Raw genomic sequence first — 14,993 nt, 5'->3', positions numbered from 1 at the left:
ACTCATTGAGATTATGTAATTTATTTTTAAAATCCCTCAGTTAGCTCTAGTAAGTATAGAGCTAATGTTAGAATCTGGGTCTGGTTCCAGAATCCATATTCTATGTCCCACTACGCTGGGGGAAAAATGTAGTTAATAACTTTTTATCTGGTTTCATACATGTCTTGGGGAAATAGTTTTTCTCCTGTAAGAAACCCTTTGTGGCATCAATAATTCTGTCTCCTGTGTAAGCATGGGAATGATATTAACCAGGATTGTTAATTTTCTAAATCTTTAAAAAGATTTTAGGGCCATGTACTTATTTAGGAATTCATATACCATATTTTTACATCTCTAAATCAGTACTTTCAGTTCACCTTAATGAACCAGATACACTTTTTAAAATCTCTTTAAAGGGTCCTTCTGAGTTAAGAGTCTTTTCTTTTTTTTTTTTTTTTCTGAGACAGAGTCTCGCTCAGTCGCCCAGACTGGAGAGCAGCGATCTCAGCTCACTGCAAGCTCTACCTCCCGGGTTCACGCCATTCTCCTGCCTCAGCCTCCGGAGTAACTGGGACTACAGGTGCCTGCCACCATGCCTGGCTAATTTTTTTTGTATTTTTAGTAGAGACGGGGTTTCACCATGTTAGCCAGGATCGTCTCGATCTCCTGACCTTGTGATCCACCTGCCTCAGCCTCCCAAAGTGCTGGGATTGCAGGCATGAGCCACTGCGCCTGGCCGCGTTAAGAGTCTTTTTAATCCCTCTGGGTTACTCAAAAAAATGTTATTTCTGCATAAACACACATTTCTTAGTATACTTATTAAAAGGACCCAGAGATGTCTACCTTACTTTCTTGCTAACTTCTTCATAGTGGTACCAAAATCACTTTGCAAGTGTGTTCTTCTGTCTATAGTAAAAGATGTTCATGTGAAGGTAAGAGGTTCCTGATTGTTCCCGAGTGATTAGAGGATGGATAATTTACTAAGGATTTAAAGAGGTTAGAAAAAATTTTACCAGTTAGAAGATATTTGAATATGTCATGCTGTTGGGATATTTTCTTTCTTACATTAGAGTCTATCTTTATGAGATACTATAATCCAGATCTGTATTGTCCAATACAGTAACCACTAGCCACATGTAACAATTTAAGAATGATAAAATTAAAAATTCAGTTCCACAGTCACAATAGCCACGTTTCAAGTGCTTAATAGCTAGCTACTTTTGGCTAATGACTGACATGTTAAACAGTGCAGATAGGCTGAGTGCGGTGGCTCACGCCTGTAATCCCAGCACTTTGGGAAGCTGAGACGGGAATATCACAAGGTCGGGAGATAGAGACCATCCTGGTTAACATGGTGAAACCCTGTCTCTACTAAAAATACAAACAAAAAAAATTAGCCGGGCATGGTGGGAGGCTGAGGCAGGAGAATCACTTGAACCCAGGAGGCAGAGGTTGCAGTGAGCTGAGCTTGTGCCACTGCACTCCAGCCTGGGCAACAGAGCAAGACTCTGTCTCAAAAAAAAAAAAAAAGGGTGCAGTTAATAGAACTTTTAAGTAATTGTAGAAAGTTTTATTGCACAGTGTTGATCTAGACGTCTGGTTTCTTTTAGACTTAATTTTTAAAATCCTTTATAACAGAAAATTGAACTGAAATATACAGTAATATCTAAGCATAACAATTCTCATTTTATACACCGATTTCTAGTCTTTGTTCTTCACAGTATTTTAACAGTTGAAATTGTGGAGAATAGTTTAATATAAACTAATATGCATTTTCTCTTTTACCTTTGAAAATATCCTTAAAGATTGGTCTCAAACAGATAAAATATTTAGTTTTGGATGAAGCTGATCGCATGTTGGATATGGGTTTTGGTCCAGAAATGAAGAAGTTAATTTCCTGCCCAGGAATGCCATCAAAGGAACAGCGCCAAACCCTTATGTTCAGTGCAACTTTTCCAGAGGAAATTCAAAGGTTAAGTTTTTTTCTTAAAAATAATTTGGTTATATACATACTTTTATCAAAGTGGAAGCAATGTGAATATCCTATTTTTAGAGATTTGTCTTTAAGATTTTAATATAGGTAGTTTAAAAAGTAGATGTATTTCTAAAATCTAAAATGTTTCCCACATTTTCCATTGTTTCTTACCTTTATTCCTGGCTTTATGTTAACATCACATTTTATTTAAGAAGTGTGTGTGTGTGTGTGTGTGTGTGTGTGTGTGTTGCATAGAATGCAGCTAGGGTTTAATAAGGGCTTACTAAATTAAGTTATTTTTATTATTATGCCTTCTTTTCAAACCTAAATGTATAGGATTTGGGAGAACTGAGGCTTTGGTAGAAAATTCATATACCAATTATTGGCAGATATTTGAAGATCATGTTATATACCATGTGGTCTAGTGAATTCAGAGATTAGGGTGACACATCCCTACTGGAATGGTGACTCTTTTTCCTGCCAGCCCCTTGTCTCAAGGAGCCAGAAGTGCCCATGCAACAACAGAAGCTTATACAGATGGTCCTGTGGTTCAACATATGATTTTATGATTTTTCAACTTTGTAATGGTTTATCGTAGGTATTAATTACATTTTTGACTTAAGATATTTTGGACTTACAATAGGTTTATCAGGATGTTAACCCTGTTGTAAGTGGGGAACCATCTGTAATTCAGCAGGACTCTTACTATTTTCTCTAGTGGAACTGTTTTCTCTTTGGGAACCAAGACGTCAAAACCTATAGAACGTAAAGTTGGTGGACAAGAAGGGATGGGAAGCATAGATTTCCCAAGTGGGTCATTGAGAGTGATGGTAGGTGGGCCTGTATTGCTTGCTTTCCTGGATTCCCAGACTCATGCACCATATATGGATATTTGATTTGAAGAATTACTGTGTTGTGTTGGATAATGCCCTATCTTCATAAAGAGTTGCCTCCAAACTGGCCCTTGAACTTTTTTTTCTGCAGACAGTTCCAATGTTCTCTCAGGTTGGCAGTTTCTGAGTGATGCGGTATATATTATCTGTGAATCCTATGGTTATGGGCCTGTCCCAACGCCTCTTTTGCTTTAAAGTTGGTCCCCTGGTTTGATAGAATGTTACATGGGATCCTGTGCTAGTATATCAAACATTCCCAAGCCCTTGAATAGTGGTGCTGGCTATTGATCTATTTTTTATATGGTAAATCTTTGTGTAAAGTTAGGAAGAGTTCTTTATTGAGGGAAAATAGAACTCATAAGACAGCATTAGGTCAATTGGCAGGATATTTTTCTTTCTTAGTGATACACAAAACAATCATTACTTAACAGTTGAATAGTATTTCCTTCCTTCCTTTCCTTTCCTTTCCTTTTTCCTTTCCTTTTTCCTTTCCTTTCTTTCTTTCTTTTTTTTTTTCATTTGAGACGAAGTCTTGCTCAGTTGCCCAGGCTGGAGTGAAATGGTGCAATCTTGGCTCACTGAAACCTCCATCTCCTGGGTTCAAGCGATTCTCCTGCCTCAGCCACCCGAGTAGCTGGGATTTCAGGCGCCTGCCACCACGCCTGGTTAATTTTTTTTTTTTTTTGTATTTTTAGTAGAGATGGGGTTTCACCATGTTGGCCAGGCTGGTCTCGGAATCCTGACCTCAGGTGATCTGCCCGTCTCGGCCTCCCAAAGTGCTGGGATTACAGGCATGAGCCACCGCACCCTGCCCTGGATAGTATTTTCAATTGGAGATGGGATATTTGCATTCCCACCATTTGCTTTGGTAACTATGTAATTAGCAGCCTGACTCTTTTTAGATTTACCCTGAAATGGGAAAGTATTTGTATGTTGACCACCCAAAATGGCAAACGTGTACTACTGTCAGTAATATTTGTTGAGGATCTTTTGTGAATCATATTTGATTATAAGTTTTGGGGATATATGTTAAACAAAATAAGCTCCTATCTGACCTTGGGTTGTTTACATTCTTTGCTTCCTGACTTCCTCAATTGCTTCATTGTCTACTCTTAAATGTTACCAGTTGCCCATCATTCTGTGCAAAGTCCTTTTCTCATTCTGCATATTCCCTGAGTTATGGTATATCCGTTCCCTTGGCTTCTAGTTATACCTGTAACTCTGCCATGGCTTCTAGTTATACCTGTAACTCTCCCAGATTTCTTCCCTGTATTCCTAATCTCTCACTGTAGCCCCAGACTTTTTTTTTTTTTTTTTTTTTTTTTTTTTTTTTTTTTTTGGAGACAGAGTTTCACTCTTGTTGTCCAGGCTAGAGTACAATGGCACAATCTCAGCTCACTACAACCACCGCCTCCAGGGTTCAAGTGATTCTGTCTCAGCCTCCCCAGTGGCTGGGATTATAGGCATGTACCACCACATCTGGCTAATTTTTTATTTTTAGTAGAGATGGGGTTTCTCCGTGTTGGTCAGGCTGGTCTTGAACTCCTGACCTCAGGTGATCCGCCCGCCTCGGCCTCCCAAAGTGCTGAGATTGTAAGTGTGAGCCACCACACCCGGCCCAGACTTTCAAATTTAACTTCTTGGGGTGTTTTTTCTCTCAGATGAATGACTAGTAACACACGTTCATGTCCAAAATAGAATGCAATTTTTCTTCAGCTCCCTTTTTCCAGTTTTCTTTATTCTGGTTATTGGCATCGTGATCTTTTGAAGCCAGAAATTTTTGAATCATGGTGATTCTTCTCTCACAGTCTTTTAACTCCGCTTTTAAAAATACTCAACTTGGGCCAGGCGCGGTAGCTCATTCCTATAATCCCAGCACTTTGGGGAGGCTAAGGTGGGAGGAGCATTGGAGCCTAGAAGTTCAGGCCCAGCCTGGGCAACATAGTGAGACCCTGTCTATGTAAAAAAAAAAATTTTTAATTAGCTGGGTGTGGTGACATGCACCTGTAGGTTCAGCTACTCAGGAGGCTAAAGTGGGAGGATGTCTTGAGCCCGGGAAGTTGAGGCTGCAGTGAGCCATGGTTGTGCCACTATACTCTGGCCTGGGCAACAGAGTAAGACCTTGTCTCAGTACAACGTGGCAGTGATATTAGGGTTCTCCAGAAGGACAGAACCAATAATATATATATATAGATATAAAAGGAAGTTTATTAGGGAAAATTGGCTCACACAATCACAAGGTAAACTCCCATGATAGGCTGTCTGCAAGCTGCAGAAGAGAGAAACCAGCAGTGGCTTAGTCCAAGTCTGAAAGCCTCAAAACCAAGGAAGCTGATAGATCCCCCAAGAAGCCGCTGGTGCAAGTCCCAGAGTTCAAAGTCTGAAGAACCTGGAGTATGATGTCCAAGGGCAGGAGGAGCAGAAGCAAGCATCCAGCATGGGAAGAAGAAAGAGAGCCGGAAGACTCAGCAAGCAAAGTTACCCCACCTTCTTCTGCCTACGTCGTCGTAACTGCGCCGGTAGCCAACTGGGTGGTGTCCACCCACATTTAGGGTGGGCTTTCTTCTCCCAGTCTACCAACTGAAATGTCAGTCTCCTCTGGTAGCACCCTCAGAGACACATCCAGAAACAGTTTTTCACTGACCATCTAGGCATCCCTCAATCCAGTCAAGTTGACACCAAGTATTAACCATTACAGCAGTAATCTCGAAAATATTTCATATCTGTTAGCTTCTTCTCTATTTCCCACCTTAATTTAGGTCCTTATCAGTTTTGCCCTGCTCACTGGAAGTGGCTTTTTAACCTGTCTCCCTGCTTCTAGTGTCACTTCTGCATTAGTGGCAATGCCAAAATAAAGTCTGATTCTTTTAGACATTTATTTAAAATAAACCTTCCCATATCTTTCCATCTTCATAGACTGATTTTTAAACTCTTTAACACATGACAATCTCAGGCTTACCTGCTACTTTCTTACCTGGAGTCGTGTGTTTCTAGTCTACTAGAGCTATTTCCTCTTGGCTGAGAAAGCTGAATTTTACTTTTCTCATTATTTGTGCTTGTTTCTTCTTTCCTTCTGCATAGAATGCCTTTCCCCAGTCGTTAGTGTTCCACATTCTTGCCTGCTGCTTCCCTAGATGAAGCTTCAAACCTGAAGACTTTTTTTTTTTTTTTTTTTTGAGATACGGTCTCACTCTTGTTGCCCAGGCTGGAGTTCAGAGGCACAATCATGGTTCACTGCCACCTCGACCTCCCTGACTCAAGCCATCCTAGGCCCACCTCAGCCTTCTGGGTAGCTGGGACTACAGGTGTGCGCATACGTACCTGGCTAATTTTTTATTTTTTGTAGATTTGGGGTTTCACCATGTTGGCCAGAATGGTCTCAAACTCCTGGACTCAAGTGATCCACACGCCTTGGCCTTCCAAAGTGCTAGGATTATAGGCATGAGCCACTGTGCCCCGCCTCAAACTTGAGGCTTTTTCTAAATCATTTCATCCATTTCCTGCCAGTGTATCTTGTGAAAGAAACTATTTAAGTCACTTTGTACATTTCTTGGAACATAGTGTTCAGTAAACATTATTCTAACACTAAAATTGTAAGTTTTAAAATATATCTTTCCTACTTGATGTGATGACCTCATAGGCTAATGTTCATCTTTCTACTTCCAGTACCTTGTACACATGACACAAAACACTGTAGTTTTAGTGAATGAAAAGAATGATGGAGAATTTCAGATGATTTTAACTTTTGTGCCTGGGTGAGAGAGTGACTCTAAAAGAAGGCAAAAAAAAACTTTGCTTTTATGATAAGAGATGAAGTAAGGAGAAAGAAGAAGCAGTGATTTATTAAGATTCTGGATATGCTGAATTTGAGCTATTTTCATGAAGGAGCCAGCTGGTAAATAAGGGACTGCTACATAGGAGGGAGAAGCATTGAAGAGAGATTTGAACCTCCCCATTTATCCCTAAAAACTCATCTTTCTCATTAGCAACTTTGTCCACTTCCCCCATGTTTCTATGTGATCTAAAGCAAGACTTCTCAGTTGCATGCTGATAGTGAGTTAACTATGTGTCAAGATATTGATACCCTTAACCTTTGGGGCAGGCACACCTATCCTGATTCCACTATGTCCCTGGGCCTTTCATCCTGTCTCACTTGTTTTGCCCAATTGTGCCTTGCAAATACTACTTTCTATGTGTGTCATGACATAGAGAGCACTGACCTAAGATCTGGTTTGCTTGAAATCATTCATTTGAAGTAGAGTAATTTAATAGTTAATATTTTCAGAAAACAACTAATAATAGCATACATAAAAACAATGAGTGGAAGAACAGAATTTGTGCCTTAGGCTTACATTTCAGTTTTTACTAAAAAATAATTCCTGCTTATTGCAGTTTATTTGTTTTAGTTCATGCTTTTTTTAAGTGTTATACACATATTTTATATAGTTTTGCGTGGATAGCAAATCCACTTGTAATTACCATATACATACTGTGACAAACTTTTTCTCTAGTAGTTACGTATTTTGCAAAATCCTAATATTTTATACTGATCTTTCAAAATAGTACTTGGGTGATATAAGTAACCAACCATTTTATAGCTGTCGTAATCTGCTGTCTGATTAATATTGAGATAACACCTACAGGAATTCAGTGGATATTATGGATACTAATGGAGAAGAGGATAAGTTAAAGAATAATCTTTTGTTTTTCAAGGTTGGCTGCAGAGTTTTTAAAGTCGAATTATCTGTTTGTTGCTGTTGGACAAGTGGGTGGAGCATGTAGAGATGTTCAGCAGACCGTTCTCCAAGTTGGCCAGTTCTCAAAAAGAGAAAAACTTGTTGAAATTCTACGAAACATAGGTATCTTATAGATGTTGATACATTTTTTGTCATGGTTTTTTTTAATGAATAATTTTTAAAAATCACTAAAGAATTGTTTGGTCTGACTTTTAATAAGTTTGTTTAATAAGTTCTCCCTCTAAAGCTCTTTTATAAAAAATTTTATGATTCAGTTTTCTGGGTAAATTATATAAAAATACAGGCGTTTCTCCACCATTAAGTTTGAAAATAGGAAGGATTTGAGACTGCGTTTTAACTATTCCACCAGAAGTATATCTATTTTTTGTTTTAGGAAACTAGAAAGGCTTAGTAGTGACACATGTTTACATCACACTATTACTCCATCAAAAGCAGATTGTTTTTCTGTTTCTGGTTCCTAGTTCTTGCTTCCTAAGGCTTCCCAAATTCATAGATTTGAATAACTTTTTAGCTAAAAGGGGCTTAAGATCTAGTTGTCTTCCTTCGCAATATCTGTGGGAAATTTTTTTTCTCCTCTACTCCCCCAATCAATTTTTATTTTTATTTTATTGTTTTTTTAGAGACATGGTCTCACTTTGTTGCCTGGCCTGAAATAATTGTGTAGTCATAGTTCACGGCAGCCTCAAACTCCTGGCCTCAAGCAATCCTCCCACCTCAGCTTCCCAAGTAGCTAGGACTATAGGCATGCACCACCATGCCTGGCTAATTCTTTATTATTTTTTTGTAGAGATAGAGGTCTCACTGTTGACCAGGCTGGTCTTGAACTGTTGGCCTCGATCCTCCTACCTTGTCCTCCCAAAGTGCTGAGGTTACAGCCATGAGCCACTGTACTCACCCCAATTTTACTTTTTATTATTTTTATTTTTTTGAGGCGGAGCCTTGCTTTATTGCCAGGGCTGGAGTGCAGTAGCATGACCACGGCTCATTGCAGCCTCAAGCTCCCAGGCTTAAGCAGTTCTCCCACGTCAGTCTCCTGAGTAGCTGAGACTGCAGGCATGTACCACCATGCCCAGCCAGTTTTTTAGTTTTTGTAGACATGGGGTTTTTACCATGTTGCCCAGGCTGGTTTTGAACTCCTGGGCTCAAGTGATCCACTCACACTGGCCTTCCAAAGTGCTGGAATTACAGGCGTAAGCTGCCATTCCTGGCCCAATTTTTATTTTTGAAGTCTTGTTTTTTTAGTTTGGTTGTTTAAGATAGCCTTATTTTGAGACTGGAAACAAAAATTTTAAATATGTTCATTTTAATGCCTTCTGATTACCTCACAGGCTAGATCTACTTATATGTTATACTTTCCCCATCCACACCCTCCATTTTAGTACTTGCGTTTCAGCTTGAATGTCAGTGTTGAGACAGAGGAGTGTGAAGGTGACTCATCTTTTAATTTCCAATAATGAGCAAGAAGAAAAAATGGAAAGGTGACTTTAAAAGCACTTACAGGCTTCTAGTCTTTAGTTTGTGCTGAGTTTTATAAAAACTTTTAAAAACCAAATACTCATCTTAAGTTTGAGAAATTTTATTGGTTGGCTTCATCAAGTGTTTCATAATATACACTGATAGCATATAAAAATAATAATAGCTATGGGCCATGTACCATTCTAATTATTGTACATGTGTTAGCTCATTTAATTCCCAAAACAACCTTATGAAGTAGATTTTGTCATTATCCCCATTTTAGGGATGAAGAAACAAATATGGAGAGGTCAAGTAACTAGCCCACCATAAGTCGATGCTGCTAATGCAGAAGAGATGAGCACTACATGGTTTGCTGAAGTTAGAATGTATTTCTAATATAGGCACCTTAAGATTTTTTTTTTTTTTTTCCTGAGATGGAGTCTCGCTCTGTCGCCCAGGCTGGAGTGCAGTAGCATGATCTCAGCTCACTGCAACCTCCGCCTCCCAGGTTCAAGCGATTCTCCTGCCTCAGCCTCCCAAGTAGCTGGGACTAGAGAGGCACCCACCACCACGCCCGGCTAATTTTTTTGTATTTTTAGTAGAGATAAGGTTTCACCGTGTTAGCCAGGATGGTCTTGATCTCCTGACCTCGTGATCTGCCCACCTCGGCCTTCCAGAGTGCTGGGATTGCAGGCATGAGCCACTGCGCCCGGCCAAGATTTTTTTATATATGAGTTTGTGGGATAAAGTTTATTTTGCAAATAATCCAAAAGGAGAGTTTTTCAGAAGTACTGGTTTGCCCTTGAGAAAAGGTCAATGTATTATATATGAGCACTATTGATATACTTCTGTATTATTTAAGCTGTGAAATATTTTTTTGGTTTAGTGTTCATAGTTGATATCTTTTTAACTTTGCATGTAATATCCATCCAGTATATCCTCAAATTATACAAATTTTTGTTCATATAATTTATCTCTTTTTCTACTCTTTCACTTAATTATGCTATTTTTTTCCTTTTTCCTTTAAATATGTAGGTTTATTTTAGAGTAGTATAGCCAAACTGCCTTTTTCATAATTTTAAGTCAACATGGATCAAAGAATTTATTGAGCTCTTTAGTTACCAAAGGAACCAGTAAGATGTTACAGCTAGTCAAAAGGAGAATTCAAAAAATACATGTATGTTTAGGCCAAGCTTGTCCAACCCACAGCCCACAGGCCATATGCAGCCCAGGATAGCTTTGAATGTGGTTCAATGCAAATTCATAACCTTTCTTAAAACATGATGAGTTTTTTTGTTTGTTTGTTTGTTTTGTTGTTTTTTTAGCTCATCAGCTATCAGTAGTGTTAGCATATTTTATGTGTGACCCAAGACAATTCTCCTAATGTGGCCCAGGGAAGCCAAAAGATTGGACACCCCTGGTTTAGGCAATTAGGAATGCTAAAGTTAACTTAGAGATAGATGTAAAACTGGTCATTATTCAAATGCAATAATCAATTACATTTCAGGGGAAAACTTTATTTGCATTTTTACTGAGAATCATTGGCATTGCTGTCAATTGCAACAGTTATGAAAAAGACTATAGAAGGCACAAAGAGTGTGCTAGACAGTGATCTTTTTTGCTTACTTCAAATTCTTCCATAATGTTTTCTGACAGCCTGTATCTACCTCATGACCATAATAATCTCAGAGAGAGTCTTGATGACAAGAAGTTTGGTCTTATGTTTGGCTTGCTTATTGGCATGGGTGCAGCAAGATTGTTCATTAACAATAAATAGGCCTCCTTCAGTTTGTTTTGCAAATCTAGAGCCGTACAGTATTGACTTTTACTAAAGTCACAAAATTAACTTTTGTCTGGAAGTTTTCATAAGGAATGTCAGATTGAACTTTAAAAATCCTTGATTATTTGCTATCTAAGGGATAGGAAACTAAGTCTCAGAAACTCTCTCTACTAGGTTTCACCTGCAGTAGGTATACATTGGAGTGAATCTCACTCTTCTAAAGGTCCCCCATATTTCCTGTGGTTCATGTCCTGTCAGGAAGTGTATGGCTTTCCTTAAAATCTCCAAGACTGGGCCGTGTAAGACAAGCACCAGGCCAGCTTATATGGAAGGTCTTCGTAGGCACTGATTCCATAGGGAAAGCCAACCTTTATTCCTTAAAAAAAGTATCTGGTTGTACCTACTATGCCGTTTTCAAATATGAAATCCAGGTGAGATGTCAGTTGCACAGGTAACTTGTCCACTTATATCTTGGTTAAAGGAGGCAGACAGATTCTTATTTAACTGTTGCAGATAACTACCATGAAAAGTAAGGAGACTTAGTTAAGAAATCTGAATTTGGGTTGGGATGGGGTGTCAGTGAGATGCAAGGTCAGATACGATTTTAGAATGTTTGATTTTAGTTTACAAAAGCAGTCTACTAAAATGTGTAGATGACAGCTAGCTTAAGAGGACAAAAAGCTTCTTCATATATCCAGAAAATAGAATATTAAAATAATATTAACAGTATTGCCAACACATGACCACAGAGAGATTTTCTCCATCAGCTCATTCAGTCCTTATGTAATTCTTACTTCATTGTATATGTTAGGGATCAGCTTGCATGATTCTGTCTGTTTCTAGAAGGACTAGTCCTGGAAATCTCACTCAGTCCAGTGATAGGGTCTAAAAGTTGTCAAAGCAGTCAACTTTAGAACCTTCTACCCAAGACTGTTCTTTGAAGTATTAATAGTTCTTCACAAGGCTTGGAGTCTCTCCTTTAGGACATAGACTCTGATCTATATAGCTTACAGCACAGCCTTTGGGCAAGCATCTAAAGAAGACAAAAGCTGTCTGAAGATGACAGATTTAATGATCATGGTAAATTTGTTACCGGTAATTGTTAAATATCAAGGGTCTGAGGAGGGTTCATAATAAGAATAATGCTACTGATAAAATTTTTTCTATGACATGCAAAATAAAGGTAATAAAGCCATTCAAAAAAATACTAGGCAAAACATCTGATTAAGCCTATTTTCAAAGAAGAAACCTATTTATGAAAATGGGCAGATGTAATTTTTCATATCAAGAATATAAAGTAAATAGACCTAGTAGTATAATTATGAAAATTGTTTTTACCTCACAGACCTCTTTAGAGGATCTTGGAGACTCTGGGAAAGACTTACTTTGTCATGAAGTGTCAGTTTGTTCCAGAACACTGAAAAAGCACAATGAAAGACAAAATGGGAACTGAGTTCACCTGTAGATGTAGAAATAGGGTCCAGACATTTATATTTTTACAGAATGCCATGTGTAAGTCTGACGTACATCCCTAGTGAAGAACCACTGGAGAAGATGCTAGATTCAAGTTAGGAAAGAAGTAAGGTTATAGACGTTTTAAAAAGTGAAATTATAATGGGCAGCGCTGTACTGTTGGCATCAGGCAGCATACCTTCAGGACTTTGATAAAGATAGGGAAACTCCATAGAGTTACTTTATAGAATTTTGAACAGTGTTTCTCCTGAGGGTAAAAACATACTTTGGATGGTGAGGGAATTTACAAATCATGAGGGACTCCCATAAAGCATACATTTAAAAAAAAAAAAAAATACAGGCCGAATATCCCATATCCAAAATGGTTGAGACCAGAAGTGTTTCAGATTTTTTTTTTTTTTTTTTTTGGAGATGGAGTTTCACTCTTGTCTCTCAGGTTAGACTGCGACTGCGTTATCTTGGCTCACAGCAACCTCCGCCTCCTGGGTTGAAGTGATTCTCCTGCCTCAGCTTCCTGAGTAGCTGGGATTTCAGGCACTTGCCATCACGCCCAGCTAATTTTTGTATTTTTAGTAGAGATCGGGTTTCACCACGTTGGCCAGGCTGATCTCGAACTCCTGACCTCAGGTGATCCACCTGCCTTGGCCTCTCAAAGTGCTGGAATTACAGGTGTGAGCCACCACACCTGGCCATGTTTCAGATTTTTTTTTTTTTTATTAACTTTTGGAATATTTGCAGTATGTTTGTCACTTGATCATCCCTAATCCAAAACTCTGAAATGCTCCAGTGAGCATTTCCTTTGAGCATCATGTCAGTACTCAAAAAATTTGGGATTTTGGATTTTCAAATTAGGAATGCTGAACCTGTATTAATATGTCAAAATATTTTACGTATTCTCTTTAATCTTGGAAAAGTGTAGTCTTTTCTGGTTTGATAACTCTTACCATACAACTCTTAAATAGTAATACATTTAAAAAATAGTACTTTCTAGAATCCCGTGTGTTATAAGGTGAAATAATAAACCTTTGTGCTTTTCTTGGGGCTCTCTCTGAGAAATCTCAGAAGTTTTCTAGGTGAATTTCTTCTTCTAAATTTATAATTTGATCTTAAAAAGACAGAAGGAGTTGTCAGAGGAGAGTTGAATATTTGATTGTAGGATTCGTGGGTATGAGAGAAACTATTTGGTTATCAATTTAATTGAAGTGACAATAAAACATTTAGAAGTGAACATAGAAATTAACATGGTTGTAAATAACCACAGCTCTTTCATAAATAGGGAACCTTCTCTCTTTAGTCTTTTTTTCTTCTTTTTTTCCCCTTCTTTAGTCTTTTTTTTTTTTTTTTTTAAACAATCAGACCTAATAAAGTCAACAGAATCTCTGCGATCTAGGCTGATTACAAGGAGGGTAAAGAATAACTTTTTATCCAGTGTAATGGCTCTGAGGAAAAAAAAACTCCTCATATTATAAGTGAAAGCATTAAACAGTAAATCAAGAAAGTAATTCCATCAAAACTGAGTGACCTTTGCTAAAATATTAACACCTTTTATAGCTTATTTTGACCCAAGTGTTGTAAATCAAAGCAGATAAAATTCAGTTTCCAAGTTTTATCTTTCATTGTGCTTTTTCAATGTTCTGGAACAAACTGACATTTTAGGACAAAATGTGTCTCCCCCAGATTCTCTAAGATCCTCTAATGGGGTCTGCAAGGTAAAAATAATTTTCATAATTATTCTAAGAATTATTTTAATATGCAAATATTGTTCAAATAATTATTTAAAGGTTATCTAGGTGTTAATTTTTAATATGGTAAATATCAAAACACACACAAAAAACTCCAGGATTGTCAATGTTTTGTGAGTTTAAAGGTGACAGAGACCAAAATGTTTGAAAGCCACTAAACTACTTTTTTTCCTTGAAACGAAAGCAATTACAGTTTTTATTTCTGTCACGTTATTCCTGGCGTAGTTGCAACCACTTATGTTAATTACATCTTTTAATTATAGTAACTTCTATTTCATAAAGGAAATTGGGAGCAGGGAGATGGGAAACTGGGAGATGTCATACGCAAGCATTGTCTACTGTTTTCAGTTACCTGAAGATTTTGGAAATTACCTTCAAGATGATATTTTTCAAAACATAAATACTATTGAATAAATGACTAAATTTAGTTGAACACAGATTTCCATTTTCATACTCTTAAACATCATGGAGGAATAATACTAGCTTATTTCGCTGGTAAACCTCTATACCTTAGGAAAAACAAACCCAAGTAAAATAAGTGTGTTAAATTTAACACTGATAATGGGGAAAAGATTTTTTTTTTTCTTTTTAAAGCAAAGGTGTTAGTCTCATTTAACAAAGACTTCACTTAGTTATGTGAACTTGGATTCTTAAAATGTTTCTGATACTTGTAATAAGTTTTTTCAAAAGTTTAATATAGTTTATATTTTTCAAAAGTTTAGAGCATTACAAGTTCAATTTCTTTACTTTCTGATATTTTAGGAATATTTACCTCGATAACATTTCTATTCATCTTTATAAACAAATTTGAATAGACTTCCTTTAAGAGACTTTGTAATTTAATGTGTTAATAGTTCTATAGGGGCTGGGCGCAGTGGCTCACGCCTGTAATCCCAGCACTTTGAGAGGCTGAGGTGGGCGGATCACAAGGTCAGGAGA

The 14,993-nt window shown here is 37.7% G+C and overlaps 1 protein-coding gene across 1 annotated transcript in view; it reads left to right on the top strand.

Annotated features, from left to right (window-relative positions):
* Positions 1-14,993, top strand: part of DDX4 (DEAD (Asp-Glu-Ala-Asp) box polypeptide 4) — a 92,236-nt gene that overhangs the window by 65,325 nt on the left and 11,918 nt on the right. The window contains exons 16-17 of the mRNA XM_011996787.1: positions 1,778-1,951; positions 7,561-7,706. Of these exons, the coding sequence (XP_011852177.1) occupies positions 1,778-1,951; positions 7,561-7,706 (320 nt within the window). The remainder of the gene's footprint in view (positions 1-1,777; positions 1,952-7,560; positions 7,707-14,993) is intronic.

This window comes from Mandrillus leucophaeus, unplaced genomic scaffold (assembly GCF_000951045.1).
Source record: "Mandrillus leucophaeus isolate KB7577 unplaced genomic scaffold, Mleu.le_1.0 Scaffold523, whole genome shotgun sequence".
NCBI classification, from domain to species: Eukaryota; Metazoa; Chordata; class Mammalia; order Primates; family Cercopithecidae; genus Mandrillus; species Mandrillus leucophaeus.
The sequence above is the reverse complement of the archived record's forward strand: the minus strand, read 5'-3'. Positions and strand labels throughout refer to the sequence as shown.